The 17,169-nt window shown below is 40.8% G+C and overlaps 1 protein-coding gene across 1 annotated transcript in view; it reads right to left on the minus strand.

Moving 5' to 3' along the window:
• Nucleotides 1-17,169, minus strand: part of MFSD10 (major facilitator superfamily domain containing 10) — a 1,679,282-nt gene that overhangs the window by 1,634,855 nt on the left and 27,258 nt on the right. Inside the window, exon 2 of the mRNA XM_044062919.1 lies at nt 894-1,101. Within this exon, the coding sequence (XP_043918854.1) occupies nt 894-1,082 (189 nt within the window). The 5' untranslated portion in view covers nt 1,083-1,101. The remainder of the gene's footprint in view (nt 1-893; nt 1,102-17,169) is intronic.

Here is a 17,169-nt window from a genome sequence, read left to right on the forward strand (position 1 = left end):
AACTGGTATATAAAACGTTTACATTTCAAAACTTAAATGCCTCCTCCAACAAAAATTACATATCCTACACCAACTTTCAAACATAAAGTGGAATAACTATTTTAAGTGAAGAATATAAAAAAGAATTGTACTAAAATAAAACAAATGCAAAACAACTTAACAGCCCATTTTCTAAGCATAATAATGAGCTTCCAGGGAGGTGTTACAGGGAAATAACAAAACATGCAGCTGTGAACAAGCTGTCCAGCTGCAACAGCAGGCATCAGTCCTCAAGCTTCTCTCTATTTGTCAACACCTCTACTTCGTCCACGTACAATTGATGTATACTCTATAGCATTATATAATTCTGAATGTTTTTACTGATGTACAGTTTATAGAACTATCATAGCTTTATTTTTATGCTTTGTATATGTCTAAATAAATGTAATCTTTGTCATATGATGAGATTTTAACCTGTGTTATATGTGCAGCTTTTCTTCCCAGGCCTCTGGTCCAGTCAGACTTTCCCGGTTACCAAATGTAAAATAAATAAAAAATAAAAATCACAACACCTCAGGTGGTAATGCCGACTCAGTCAGGCATTATTAGTTATTTCTTGACACTCTATTTAAACATCTTAACAGACACCGGCAGGAAACTGAAAAACTTACTTTCCAGAAATGGATAAACAAAACGAATAGTAAAGAAACACAGAGATATAGACACACACACACACACACACACACACACACACACACACACACACACACACACAATGTTCCTGCCAATCAGGTAAAATACATTTACCAAAGCTTTGTTTAACTGTAACTAACCATACTAGCTTTGATTTACAACTATGGTATACTTATTCACACATTTTAACATACATTTTGCCATCTGCATGTTTCACTTACATCAGATTTTTCATAGTAATCCAATATTGAGGGAAACAGGGGAAGAATTAGAGTAAAGCCTAGTAGGTCTATGAAAAGTGCCAGGAACACCACAGTGGTTACACTACTGGCACCTTCCTGCACTTTAGGCTTGCCTTCTCCTGGGCAGTTGCTCTTTCTGTCTCCATGGTGATCCTGAGTATTCCTCATCTCGTATGAGTGCAGCTGTCTGAAATAAAGAAATAACTCAGTGAAATCTGAATGGCTTTACACAGTAACATTCTATTAAACTGAACATGAAGTATATTGCTGACTCACACTAACTTCCCCTCTGACAAAGTAAACATAAGCTAAACACACCATTAAAATCTGTCAAGACAAATACTAAAGTGCAGCTTATACCCAAAGAACTACATTACTGTACTCTTAACAACACAGCCAGCTTCTAAATCTACTGTTATATCCGTGAACAGAACTCCAGGCTTCTCAAACATCTCTTGACTACATAGGAAACATTTTATTACATCCTTCAAAATTATGGCCCCATATGTACATTGTAAAATGTGCTGTTCATACAAAAAAAAACCCCACTAAACTCTAATTTTTCAGCAATACATACAATAGTCTAAATTTCTCAGTGAAAACTGAACTTTGCATAAGTGCAGTTTAGAAGCACATAATTGCTAAACTACAAGCCTGACGACCTGGAACTGTAAGTCTGTGAACCCCATCTGCATTCTGTGTATCCCTAAGCCACTCACCTTTACTGTGCTAGATACCCCAGAAAAACTGAATTGTTCTCAGTGGGCATACTTTGTCATAAACAAACTTGTTACCTGTACTTCCACATCTGAAGACAACACACACATCTAATAAAACAAATGTAAACAGCAACGCTGCAATAAAGAAAACAGTATACCATATCAGAATGGCACTATTTTTGATTTACTTCACTCAAAGCAGAAGCACTGCAGTTCAAAAATTACTGAAGATAAACTTCTTTGGCATTCATTTAATTTACTACAAAAATGTATATTTACTTACGTCAGTTAGCCATGACTAGTCAGCGGTCTAGATGTAAAAAAAAAAAAAAAAAAAGTGATAGAAGAGGGTAAGATAGATAGTAGGGTAAGGAAAACATAGGTGGTAACAGCTCTCTCTTCATGGTGAGGCACTGTGCCATACAGCATTGTATGCTGACTACATGACAAATGCTGCAAAGCAGATTAACAACAAAGACATGTGGAACGCATACCCAGAAGTATATGTTTGTTAAGTACACATGTATTATTTATTTATTTATTTAACATTTATTTACTGGGAAAGTCCGACTTGGAACGAGCCAATTTTCATTGGAGGCCAGAGGAGAAATGCTCCAAACGCATGTCTTTGTAATGTGGGAGGAAGCCAAAGCACATGTTGGTAACCAACACGAATGCAGAATTTTTAATACATAATTACATAATCATTCATTTCATTACATTACTGCTATTTTTTTCTGTTTTAACAAAAAAGCATATATTTTTATAAATTTCCATACATATTCATATTTTTACAATTTTACATTTTTTTTAATTCTTACAAAATTAAAAAATGTATAAAACGTTTCATTTTATACTGATATAGTCACTATTATAGTAAATAAAGTATCTTTTATTTTATTTTAAGGTATCTCCTAGGGAATGTTTTATATAGGATTTCCTGTGCTTGTTTCTTTAAAAATTTTAGCTCCAAAATTTAAATGCCGTTCCTGTCATTTAGTAACTTGTATATAAACTATATCACATGACTTCCTAGCATAAGATGAAGTCTTTATGATTTCTGATGAAAGCGCTTATTTTAAATACTTTCAATAAATTAGTGGTTTTTATTTTATTATGACTGCCTGTTTTATCAGTTACTACTTCATTTCCATACCAAGCCTGCGAGGTTGGTTTGTAGTTCGTTACAGTTTCTGTTTTTCCTTTGGTTGTGGTTTGCCCATGAAAATAAGACAAAAGTAGCATTGATCATTGAAACTGCCACACCCACTAATTACAGTGTCGTACATACAGAGAAACACAAAGTCATAACATACCAGGATTTGCAGGCAGAAACAAGGGCAATGTAGAATAAGGGTACCCAGACAGTTTCAGTAGTAATAGTAGGAGCAACAGGTCTTAAAAAAAATAATTTACAATCGTACTTAGATACGTTACCGATGCATGTAACGCCATACGAACTGCAGAAGGAGTCATTACTGAGAACACAGCAGGTGCTGCGAAGAGCACTTCTGGCTAACAACAAAGATTGAAACACTACTAACTTCATGAACTTTAATCGTACTTTGACTTAGGAATAGGGGTCCATTCCCATCATGGTATTAGAATCCCAAAAGACTTGGAGAAATTAAAAAAGTGATCCTGTATCTGCCATTTACTTTCATAAATCACCTACCACCAACAAATAATATCCACATTCGCTATATTTCTGATGCCTGAGTAGAAAATTGAGAAATATAGTATCCAGAGTAATATATTTCCACTTGCTGATACAGGGCACTCCACCATGATGATGAGTGCCATAAAAATTAAATAAAAAAATAAATACAAGTGTACTGAGCTGTGGATAATGTATATTATTACGACTGCCGACAGAGCTACCTGTTTTTTGCTTAAAAAAAAAAAAGTGAAAGAACATCCAGTCTTAGTAATGCAGTTCAACTTAAAGCTATCAGATACTAAGCTATGTCCACATTCCCCAACCAAGCTACAGTAATCATCACTTTAATATGATTTCTCTAAGCCTACCATTTGCTTTCTTAAACCAGCTGCTTACCATAACTCTCAACCTTCAATCTCTGAAATGTGGGACACTACCTCTCACAGCATGGAACAAACAGACAAAATGTGAAGCAGAGGTACTTTTACTAATAGCTTCAATCAGGAAGGTCACAGCATGGCTAGTAACAATTCCTTTCTATTTCTTTTGATGAAGACGTATGATTTAATATTATTGAAGACGTATGATTCTGTATTATTTATCATAGCTATTTATTAAAAAAATCAAAGATTCAAAGAATAATGCAACACCTTAGTTAAAAATAAAACAAGATGCAGTAAACTGACACTCTCTTCCAATGAAATAAATCTTGGCGCATAAGAGGCTGTTGTTCACAGTGCATGAACCATAATGAAACAACCTAAAGCAATCAATGCAATCACAGTGCATGTATAAGCTAATTCCTTCAGTTAATAAAATAGCAAAGAAAGGGTGGTCAGTGAGGGAGGGGGGCACTTGATTCTCCTTGCTTCCAGCTAGCTTTGAAATCTTATGCACAAAGATTTATTTCATTGGAACAGAGTGTCAATTTACTACATCTACAACTAACTCTGATCTTATTTTTCAGAAACTGCACAAGTATCTTCCTCATACTTATGCTCTATCTTTTTGTTTTTCTACCTTTTAAACCAGTTAAAGGGGGCAACTAGAGAGCACTGTCTGGTCAAGTAACTTCTCACAGTCACTGTCTGTAGGCAAACTGAGTTAGAAAGAATCAAACCCTGTAACCTTGACTACAGGAGGCAGCTAAGAACTTAGAGCCTTGATATCTGCACCAAGTAACAGACCTTGAATCACTTCTTCAGTTTCTGATACACCAGTGTGCATTAAAAATCACGCAGGTTTATTGTCATAGGTTTATAGGAGATTACAAGGCTAACAGCTCAAGAGCCCTTACAAGCCTATCCAGTTTTACCTGGATTTTACACAATTTTCTGTCCCTCAGGGAAAGATAACAAGGGTCAACATGCAGGGTTTTGATCATTTTTATAGACTGCCTCTGTCCATAAGGGACATGGGAACCACCCCAGGAGTGAATCTGTGATTACTCATCCATTAGTTCAGACTGTGCTTGAAGATGATCAGGGAAGGACTCTGTTTCACATGAACAGGAAGCTTATCCCAGAGGGGGTAGCAATCTCTGAGACAAATATGTGTCTCTCCAGCATGATCTATTCATATCAGTGATCAGGTTTAGACCTTGGAGCAGATAATCCTTGTGCAGTTACTTTTGTAAATATGCAACATTTCCATCAGGGCTGGATCAGAAACTGCCTTGTAGGTCACACCTCAGTAATCGGTAGGAAACTGAATACAGTGCTAGGGCTTTTAACTGATTCGCACATGACATGTTGGTTATGCCCTGTATTTTTTTGGTGAGAAACCTCTGAGGACATTCCAAATGCTGCAGTTGCCTGGCTAGGTTCATGCCAAAGGGTGCACTGTACTCAATTACTGGCCTAATGAGGGCTGAGTACAATGGTACTGTAACATCCTTAGATCTGGATGCCATACTTACAAGGTGAGCCACATGGAAGAATTTCCTCACCACTGTGGGCACATGGTGGTCAAAGTTCAAATTACTGTCTGAGTAGTCAGGTTTCTCACTACTGGGTCCACTCTTGGGGGGGGGGGCAATTTGCAGGGGTATTTGATTTCCCAAAAGGTATTATCATGCACTTCTTCACATTTAGTTTGAGGCCATGGCTCAGACACCAAACATTAGTCTGTATCAGACCTTTCCGTAGGATATCAACATTGTTTGCGTAGTCAGTGATTACCCTCAACTTGCAATCATCAACAAACCTGGTCAGCCAAAAGCAAATCTATATTTACCTTGACACCTGAGAAATATATCCCAAACAGGAGGGGGCCCAGCACTGAACCCTGTGGTACTCTATGGGTGATTCACCTCTTGCTGGACGTGGATTCCCCCACTCTAACTACATGTATCCTATCTGTAAATCATTTGGCTATCCATCTGGTGACATAGAGGTTTATGCCCAATTTTGTGAGTTGATCTATAATACTTGAGTGGGGTATTGTCTCATATGCCTTGGCCAGGTCGAAGTAGGCAGCATACACTGTCTTACCCTTATCCATGGCCTTGGTGACCTTCTCAAAGAAGTTCACCAGACTGAGCAGGCAAGACCTGCCCTTGATTAATTTGAACTGGGTTGGGTCTACAGTCTGAAGATTTCCTATGTCATTATTATCCTTTCCAGAGCCTTGCATATGAGGCTAGCCAGACTTATGGACTGGTAGTTTCCTGGGATAGTTAATGGCCCCCCTTTATGCAGAGGGATGACTGTTGCTGTCCTCCACTCTACTGGGACAAAGCCTGCCTGGAAACTGTGGTTAAATAGGGATCCGAGTCGGTTTGTTAAGTCAAGTTTCAAGCTATTTAGTAGGCATCCTGAGATTCCGTCAGGGCCCACTGATGCCATGTTCCTAGCTTTAGACAGCACAGTAATGATCTGTTCTTTTGTGATAACAGGCAAAGGAATGGTAGGGGGTATTTCATGGGGGCTGACTGAAGGTGATGAGGGGGTGGAAAAATGAGCTGAATTTATCAGCCAGCAAGTTTGCTATTTCTTCTGGCTGTGTATTGGTAGTGCCATCTAGAGCCAACTCAGCACATCGTTGAATGTTTCCCTTAAGATTTTGGACAAAACCAAAAAATACTATTTTAGTCTCATATTTAGATTAAGAAGGCTTGACTAGTCCCCTGATTTGCCTGTTGAGAGTAATGATGGATTTTTTTTCTCCTCCCACTTACTTCTTGAAAGGGATTTCTTCATTTTGTTATAAAGTCTATTTATGCCTGGGATCCACCAGGGTGGCTTGTTTTCTGGCTACATCTGGGTTTAGTTGTTCAGGTACTACCATTTCTATGCAGTTGTTTAACTGTTTGTACAGGGCATTCATGCATACTTCTGCATAAGCCTCCATGTTTTCGAGGTTAGGGGAGCTTTAAATTACCTATCCTATCACTTAATAGAAGGTAATTTGGCTTGGAAATTTTTTTTAGGGTTTTAGGATTTGATGGGAGTTTTACTGTTACATTTATTTCAAAGGAAACTGATTTATGATCCAATCTTACCAATGAGGACATTATGCTGGGGGGGGGGGTGCAATGCTTCCCCATGTTTGTGAGTACTATGTCAAGGATATGTGAGGGTCTAGTGGGAGTGCAGACCAGCTGTTCTACATCATTCACATTGACAAAGTCCAGGAATCTATCTCTCAGCCTACATGTTAGTGGTTTTATATGTTTCCCAGTTTACGAAGGAATAGATAAAATCACCCATGAGTAGTGTGTTGAGCTGAATTATAAGTGATGTTAGTAACTTCATTTATTCAGAGTGGTTTTCATTGCTCATGGTTGGAGATCTGCAGCTAGCAATGATATGGTGGGGGATTTTGCCCGTGGTCAGCTGGACATGGAGAAGCTTAAGCAAGTCATATTGACCATTCTAGAGGTGTGATTGTTTTTTATATAAATGGAAACCCCTCCTTCTTTCATTTTTTTTTTCCTTTTCCAAGGGTGGTCTGAATGTATGACAGGCATTGCAGCCTTGCACCACTGAGGTGCTTGCAGCAGCCTTGAACCGCATCTCTGTCAGTGCACAGACGTCAGCATTCTCTAATGTGACCGCAGCTTCTACGGAGTGCAGTTTCTTGTTAAGACTCAAAGCACTAAGCAGTAGTGCCTTCAGCTTGGCATTAGAGGAATTTGTTATGTTGGTAGGTCTGCTGGTTTGGCACTGCCTAAAAAAGGCACTATGGGGTGCTCTAATGCTGTGGCCAGTATTTGAAAGCCTAGCGTCAACAGGTGCAGACTATCTCTGGCAAAGCAGCATGGTCTGTCGATCATGTCTTCCCAGGGCGACAAATACTGGATCCCCTTGGCATGACACCAGTAGCTAAGACAATTATTGAAGTAAATAATTTTCTGTTTGTAGTGTGGTATCATTCTTGGTAAAGGTTGAATGCTGCTCAATGTGAGGCTCAAACCAGCCTGTGGCATGGGGTCTATATTACCAAATCGAAAAAACATTTACGTGAATACCTAAACGTTGACACCTATAACGCAAACCGCAAAAATCCCGAACGCACTAAACAGCGTAAAATAGAATAACGAACTGCCATAGTCGGCCAACCCCACCACCCGCTACATATTATCTAACCATACACTAACTAAACCCTACTTCTAACCTACAGTAAAGCACCAAAACCCTACTTCTAACCCTACACTAAACCCCACATACACAACTAACTACGCACTATCCTTAACACCTCCCTAACCCTAAGGTCCGTAACTACCGCACATGTCCCCTACAGACATACACCCAAAAAATAAATAATACACATACATACATTTAACAAAACTCTACTTCCAACACTGCAATAAACCCCACATACACAACTATCTATGCACTATCCTTAACCCCTCCCTAACCCTAAAGTCCTATCTATCGCACGCTTACCTTACGGAGCTATACCGCAGACGAGCCAACAATTACACTTCGACATTTCAATTTTTGCTATTTTGGTTGTTCGGCGTTTCCTTCTCCCGCGCAATCCATGTCGCTCTTTATGTATTCGCGATAACGGTCTTTCGATCTGGTAATAGGAACCCGTGGCATGTATTCAGACAGGTTCATTATGTCTCTCTTCATATAGTCCAGGAAGGTACATCTCAGGTCATTCACACCCACATGTACTACAACTGTGTCATACTCGTACTTGTGGTTGAGTGATCTGAGTGCCTGCATGATCTGGCGAATCCTGGCCCCTGACAGGCAAATGACTGTAACCCTCTCTTTAGCCAACCTGATGAGGGTTCGTCCGTGTGTCTCCCAATGGAGTCCCCTATGACCAAGATGTCTGAAAGTGTGGTGTTTCACCTTAGGGGCTTGCTTGTGTAGACACAGTGATATGTATTTTTATGTACAGTGGTTGTTGTTGATTTGGTTTTGTTTGCAGGTGGTTTATGAGGGCAGCATACAGGAGACCTCTGAGGTTCTGGTATGTTATTGTGAGTACCTCCACATATGCAGGTTTATGTTTTGAGACCTTATTTAGTGAGTGAAATGATGTGAGTGCACTGACAGCCTGTCATTTATTTTATCAGTATGTGAGAGTTGTGTCGCAGTTTTCATAGTGTAACTACATCTCAGTTTGGTTCAAGATTAAGTGGTTGTCAGTATATATGAGACAATTGCTACACTGTTTCAGGATGCCCATGTCCACCAGCCTGGCCACAGAGAGAGCATGAAAGTGTCTATCCATAGTTTCAGTTTTTTTTTACTATGGGTTAAACCAGGGTGAACAGTGGGGAGATTTAACTGGACTGGGATGATAGCCCACAGACAAAGAATAGTTGCTATACTCAGAGTGAACAGTAGCTATCCAACAGGGCAATGCTGCTCTGTGTGCAACTCAGATGCTCTTAGAGTAGCAGAGGGACTGGAGAAGGTTGCAGAGATGGTTATTCTAAGGGAAATTTTTACTTGGTAGTGTTTGCATCTCTAGAGGGCACTGCTAACCTCCACTGCACAGACAGCAGCCTAGCACAAACAATGGGCTTATATAGAATCAGAAAAACAAGTTTTACAGCAGCAAGGTCTATAGACTAATCAGGAAAACACACAATAAGCTTTCATCTGGCAGTCCCCAACTCAGATAGGTTTGCTACACACACTTCTGCCACAAGAGTGCAGTCAGAAAATCATCCTATTGTAAAAATGCTGGTTTTACAAATCAAGTGCAGGAAAACCAGACAATGTGGCTACTACTGTCCTGTAAAACTAGCAAACAAAATGTAATTAAGTACTACAGCAGTGGAAACAGTTCAGCTTTGAAACTCTATTAAATTGTGAGAAATGTAACAATTAACACAGGATTCTTATGACATACGATAAAAATAATCAGCAGAACTGCAAAATTATACCTATTTTCCTTGAGTTTTTTTAGTTTTTGTTGTTCCAATGTCCAGAAAATGCATGATGATGCAAAACAACTGCAGCTCTACTAACCAACTTTTAAGTGAATTACAGTAATATTTAAAATTGTTCCTGATTTTGTACCCTTCTTTTAATTCTGGGGTTGTCCAGAATTCTTGACCAAATAAGTTGAGAGGAATGATGTTAACCCAAATCTTTCAGATCTAAATAATTTCAATTGGCATTATTTCAGCAAACCAGAAATAAAATACTGGGTGTTGATGTTGCTGCATTTGCTTGGTACAGTTTTTGTCTTTCTCAGTGCCATTTTCTTGGGAGGGGGCTGAAAAACTAACACATATTTGTTTATGGTTGTCACTGTGTCTCAGTTATTTCATTACATATTCCCCATAATTCAATTCATGCCCCCCTTTATAAGTCATGCTAAACATAAGGAAATCATTTTTGTCTTTGAGTACATTTTCCCACCTTGGTTGTATTGGCAGTTATACAACTGACTTGATGTACTGTACTGTATCAATACTTCATCAAAACCATGTTCCTTGAATATGACAAATCAGTAGTTTTTCTGTGTTGTGAACATGCCCAGGATTTGTAAGATTATAGCTTTTATTTTTTTACGTAAGAAAATGGTCTTTCATTTTTAATACTGGATTACAGGTGAGTTGTTACCATGTAATTTATCAGTATGGTGTTTTTTCACATGTCCTATGTGCCTCACCAGCTAGCTACTGTGACCCTATAGTGCCCCAGCAAGAAAAAGAATCTGGAGCTACCACTGATGTTTTATACATTGTCATATTCAATATTTTATGCTTCAGTCACATTTGCTGTCAGATTTTCTACATTCGGTCTTTTGATTTTTGTCTTTCTGCATTTAGTGTCTCTACATTGGGGATTTTTGCTCTCTATGAACTACTGTGCACTGAATAAAAAGCTCATTAGCAAATCTCTCGTGTTGTGTCCATTATGTGATCTGCATATCAGCTGTACTTTGCATAACAGCGCATTATACATACATTATATTGACTGCCTAAACTGGTTGTGTGTAGCTCAATTAGCCTTGTAGTCTAAGTCACAGTTTAAAAATGATCAGTTTGTTAACTTTATAGGTAGGTCAGTCCAAATACTAAGAAAGTAAGTAAAAAACTAAGCCCCTACAGTGGCTAACCACCGAGGCCAAACAGCTACTGAAGCGCAGAGATAGAGCCTGGTCAGCCTACCATGCAACCAAAGATAAAGCTGACCTCTTAACTTATCAGCAACTAAGAAACAAATAAAAAAGACCAACAAACATATTTCCAATCCTGTCAACAGAAACACCAAAATAACCTCCAAAAATTCTGGAAATCCATCAACCATCTCCTAAGCCCAGGTTATACCCCTACCCCACCCACAGTCACCCCTAACAGCTCAGACCCTATTGCAACTCAATTCAACTCCCACTTTATAAATACTATCACCTCCCTGCTAGACAACCAACCAACTCAGCCACTTACAGTCCCTACCCCGGCCCCAGAAAAACCCAACTCTTTCAGTTTCTCACCCATCCAAACTAGCTAAATAATGTCACTCAACCAAACTTAAACCCTGCTGTCTTGCTTCGGACAAACTTCCAAATGAATTTCTAAAACTTGCCACTCCTTCAATTGCCTACCCCATATCTATTTTGATCAATCGCTCTATAATAGAAAAATATGCCCCACTTCTATGGAAAATATCTCCCATCATACCCCTCCACAATGGCGGACCCACCAAACAACTAAATAACTTTCGTCCCATAGCCATCCTTTCCCCCCTAGCAATAATCTTAGAAAAATGCATACACTACCAACTCATTAACTATTTCCTTACTAATAATCTACTTTCCAGTTCTCAACATGGCTTTAGACGGAAACATAGTACCAGCACTGCCCTACTAACTTTTACTAACATCATTCATCAACTCATGAATGATGGCCAGCTTGTTTCATCCATCTTTCTGGATATGTCCAAAGCGTTCGACACCGTATCCCACCAGGTACTACTAAATAAACTGTCTTCCTATGGCCTCAGTTCATCAACTCTAACCTGGTTCCATAGCTATCTTTCCAATCGACAACAAGCTACCAAATGGGATAACTCTATTTCCCCCCTACTTCCCATCTCAGTGGGTGTACCCCAAGGTTCTATACTCGGTCCTCTTCTCTTCATGATATTCACAAACAACCTTATCTCTGCTACTCAACAAGCCTCCATAGTACAGTATGCAGATAATGCTACTCTTATCTGCTCAGCCACCTCACCCCAGGAACTTTGACTAAAAATGCAAACCTCTTTTCAGGAGATTGAAAAATACCTCTCGGAACACCAACTAAAATTAACCCCCAACAAAACTAAGATAATAGTTTTCAGAAACAAAAAACACAAACTTTCTCTCTCCCCCATCACAATATTCTCCTCAAATGGAATTGAGATCGTACCCACTAACCAGGCTGAACTTTTTGGAGTCACTATTGACAATAATCTACAATAAACATATCGCTTTAACAATCAAAAAAGTCCATATCAAATTTGGCACCCTATACAAGGCCAAACTATACCTACCCCTAACGCCAGGCTAGCCACTGCCCGTTCACACCTCCTATCTACTCTCCTGTACAGTTCACTCATATTCACAAATCTGAGAAAGACAGACCTCAAAAACCTTGAATCATGCTACAATAAAATAGCCAAATATGCCACAAATTATCCTCACAAATCTCACCACTGCTAAGCTCTCTTACAGCTAAAATGGCTAGAACTTCCCAACCTTTTATCACTCAATCAACTTACCTTAGCCTATAATTAGTTCAACAACCTAGCAACTGCCCAGCCATTTCCAACGTAGTCCAACCTAGTGCAAATCTCAGATCTCCCAGATCTTCTAACAAACTTATGCTAAATGTTAGCCCCTCCCACAACTATCATGGTGACTCGCTCTATTCTCACAAAACAGCCGAACTCTGGAACACTCTTCCTGAGACCATAACAAAAAAACCCTAACCACCATGAGCTCAAAGTACTCCTGACAAATCACCTTGTTACTCATTGGTTGTGCTCTTAACACTCTCCAGACTAAATCTTTCCCATTTCCTTTACTTTTACCCACAACATCTACCTAACTCTCCTTTATTTCTGATGATCCTAGCAGCCCGTATCACCACTTCATCTCCAACTAAATTTTTTATTTTTCTTCTCTATACAGAATTTCTCATCTCTGTTCCACTCTTGCTTGCTGCATAAATTATATTCTCTGCTACTCATACATATATTCATATGTTGTATGATTATAACCATGTCTGTTCTTGCAATTTGTCCGTGAGTTCAATGCTATATTTTCTCTATATATTTAATTTCTCTGTTATTACTTGTTTTGTTATATAAATTACTATGGTTTGTATGGAAGTTTGTATTTCACTGTAGTGGAGCTTTTCTCCCCGGGTGTCCACTGAAAATGGGCTCCTGGCCCAGTCAGACACTACCTGGTTAACAAATGTAATAAATAAAAAAATAAATAAATAACTAAATAAAGTTATATCAAGACAAAGCCCCAACAAGAATGAACTGCATATGTTTCCTGATGGTGGTATAAGTACCAGTACACATCTGTCATATGGGACAGCTGCACCCCACTTCCCCCTTAACTCCATCCCTTTATCCAGTAAAGGTCTAAATTGTGGCTGCAGTTTCTGAGCATGGATTATCAACCACATTTATATCACCTCTTAATGTCATCTTACCATAGAAAACTTTTAGTTATGTACTCACCATAACTTCAGATGTTTGGGATCCATCTTGCCTACATTCTGACTGATGGGTTCGGAGCCGATCCCTCGGCTCCGACTCGGCACGCTTATGCCAAAGAGCGAAGTCTCTTATTGGCTGAGCTTACTATATCCCAGGATGCACCACTACCAGTCCCCCAGATCTAGTTTGTCCGCATACATGCACACACGCACGCACTGCTTTTATAACATTGCCAGATGAAACAAGATAAAAACAGTAGAACTCAAACCGTTCAATCTCTTCTGATCTCCAAGGCAGGGGGAAGGAGGGTAGTATTAGAATGTGGCGAGATGGATCCCAAACATCTGAAGTTATGGTGAGTACATAACTAAAAGATGTTATGTGATCCTATCTCGCCTACATTCTGACTGATGGGACAGCGTCCCTAGCACCTGAATCCTGGGTGGCTCACTGGAAAACACTCCTGAGTACCGTGGAACCAAATGATGCTCGCCCTTTAGATGCCACATCCAATTTATAGTGGGAAATGAAAGTGTGCGGGTTGGACCAAGTAGCCGCAGCACAAATCTCGGAAATAGCGAGCTTGGAATGAAACGCAATAGAGGCAGCCATAGCTCTGGTAGAGTGAGCTTTGATAGATGTTGTAAGTTGCTTATCTGAAGAGGAATAAGCCTGAGTTATGCAATCTCTAATCCATTTGGAAATAGTAGCTTTAGTGATGGTTTTACCCAATTTATTATCTGAAAAGGACACAAACAATTGGTCTGTTTCTCTAATTTGTTGAGTCCTGTCTAGATAGAAGCACAATTGCCTGTGAACATCCAATTTATGCAAAGTGTATTCCGCTTCATTAGAAAATTTTGGAAAGAAAACTGGTAGCTCTAGAGATTGTTGGAGACAGAGACTAGAACAAACTTTTGGAACAAAAGATGGATTAGGCCTAAATGATACTCTATCCTTGTGAAAAATCAAGTACGGTGGTTTGATAGATAGGGCTTGAAGTTCTGAAACTCTTCTTGCAGAGGTAATTGCAACTAAGAAGGCAGTTTTCCAAGACAGATATTTCAACTCACATGTAGCAGCCGGTTCAAAAGGGAACGATGTTAAGGCACGAAGTACCAAATCAAGATCCCACGGAGGCGCAGGATGAAAAACTGGGGGTCTTAAAAGCACAGCACCTTTCATGAAAGTTTTACATAATCTGCTGCTCATCAACGGTGGGTCTATGGATTCGTGAAATTTGGAGATAGCTGCTAGTTGGACTTTAATAGTAGAGACTGAAGATCCTTGATTAAACAAGGATGTTAAAAATTTTAAGACCTCTGGTATCGGGGCAGTGACAGGGTCTAAGCCTCTGAGTTGAGCCCAGATAGCAAACCTCTTCCACTTACTGAGATACAATTTCTTAGTGGTGGGTTTGTGGGCTGAAGATAAAATGTGAATAACTTCCGGGTCTAAGGTGTGATTTCTGAGTAAGGTCGGAAGTGGAGGAGCCAAGCTGTTAGTTTCAAAGTTTGAAGGGACTGGTGCTGTCGTCCCGACTGATGAATCAGCAGGTCCGGAGTTAGATCCAAAAACCAAGGACCGTCCAGAGCATATTTCTTTAGGTAGGGGAACCATACCTGATGAGGCCAGTACGGAGCAGTTAGAATCATTGTGGACCCCAATTGGGAAGCTTTCTGGATGACTTTGGGGAGGAGTGGAACCGGAGGAAAAGCATAAAATAGTCCTGTTGGCCAAGGTTGGACTAGAGCATCCGTAGCTGCCAACCCCTGATGCGGAGTCAAGGAAAAGAACCTTTTGCACTTTGTGTTTTGTGGTGTTGCAAATAGGTCGCAGCACGGGGTCCCCCATCTTTTGAAAACCTGAGCTGCTACTGTTTCGTTCAGGGACCACTCGTGAGGAGAGAGAATCGTCCTGCTTAATCTGTCTGCCAATACATTGGATTTTCCTGGAATGTGGGTCGCTACCAGGAAGCGGTTGGTAGCTACTGCCCATTCCCACACCCTCATGGCCTCTCTGCAAAGGGGGTAAGATCTGGTCCCTCCTTGTTTGTTTAGATACCAGACCACCGACATGTTGTCTGTGTGGATAGCGATAATGCCTTGAGGGAGAAACTTGTGGAGGGCTTGTAGGGACAGAAGTACAGCCCTCATTTCCAATACATTGATATGGAGAAAAGTTTCGTCTGGAAGCCAAGAACCCTGAACTAACCTGCCCAGACAAACCCCGTCTGGGAGGCATCCGTTGTCAAGGTGGCCACCGGAGGGGGTATAACAAAAGGTCTTCCCTGATTCAGATTGGATGGCTGAAGCCACCAGCGGAGGTCCCGTTTGCACGTTTCTGTAATCAGTATGAGATGATTGAGGGGGAGATCCTGAAAAGACCATTGTGTCGATAACACCCACTGAAGAATCCTCATGTGCAATCTTGCCAGCGGAACTAGGAGAACCGTGGCAGACATTGAACCTAGAAGTTGCAGGACCAACCTGGCTGGGGCTTTGGATCTTGGAAGCAGGGCTCGGACTTGACCTTGTAATGTTTGAATCCTTTCGTAGGAAGGAAGATGCGCATCAATTTTGAGTCTATCTCTGCTCCTATGAATCTTATGCGCTGAGAGGGCAGCAAGACAGACTTTGACCAGTTGAATGTAATTCCCAGGGAAACACCCAGGGAGATGGTGGCTTGTAGGTTGTCTAGTAGTAGATGCCTGGTGGTGGCAGTCAGGAGCCAGTCGTCCAGATAGGGAAACACTTGGAATCCGAGACTCCTCAGGTGAGCAGTCACTACTGCCAAACACTTGGTGAACACCCTGGCGGCTGTGGTGAGACCAAAGGGCAGCGCACAAAATTGGAAATGACTGTCTCCCAGGCTGAAGCGCAGGTACCTCCTGGACGCCTGATGTATCGGTATGTGATAATAGGCGTCCTTGAGATCTATGGAGCACATCCAAACATCCTTCTCCAACAATGGGAGAATGGATTGTAAAGTGACCATTCGGAATTTGGACTTCATGACGGACTGGTTTAGTTTGCTGAGATCCAAAATGGGTCTCAGGTCCCCTGTCTTTTTTGGCACTAAAAAGAACCTTGAGTAATTTCCGGATCCGATCTGGTCTGTGGGGACCGGTTGGATGACTCCTTTTTCTAGCAGCTTTGAAGCTTCTGCGGCTGCAATTTCCCTTTGACTGGGTGGTGGGTCCGGGATTTTTTTGGACGGTGAGGGTGAGTGTGTGAAGGGAATGGTGTAACCTCCGGCAATAATCCGAAGCACCCATCTGTTTTGAGTAATAGACTCCCAGGCTTTTAGGTGCTTGGCAAAACGGCACCCGACTGGCTCCGGAGCAGCACAGCCAGGCAATCCCTCATGAAGTGTGGGAGGCTGAAGAGCCACGAAAGGACTCGCGGTCTCCAGTGTTGCGGGGCCCTCTGCCACCTCTGGGACGGCGTCTCCCAGAAAAATTTCCCCGTCCTCTGCCTCTGGAAGGGGAATCTTCCTGCTGTTGAGGAAAGACCTTCTGTGATTTATGAACCACATCTTCCCTCCTCTTTAGCCTTGGGATAAGGCCGAAAGGGAGTGGAATAACGTGCTCACGGCAGATAAAGTTTTTCCCTCTTGCTCACAGCGGTAAGAGTGTCTTTACCTTGGGTCCAAACAAAGAGGACCCATCAAAGGGAGCGTCGCGAAGGAAGACTTGAAGGCCTCCGCGAAATGACACAAACAGAGCCAGGCTTGTCTCC

Source organism: Protopterus annectens, chromosome 2.part1 (genome assembly GCF_019279795.1).
Source record: "Protopterus annectens isolate FY-2018-M chromosome 2.part1, PAN1.0, whole genome shotgun sequence".
In the NCBI taxonomy this organism is placed as follows: Eukaryota; Metazoa; Chordata; order Ceratodontiformes; family Protopteridae; genus Protopterus; species Protopterus annectens.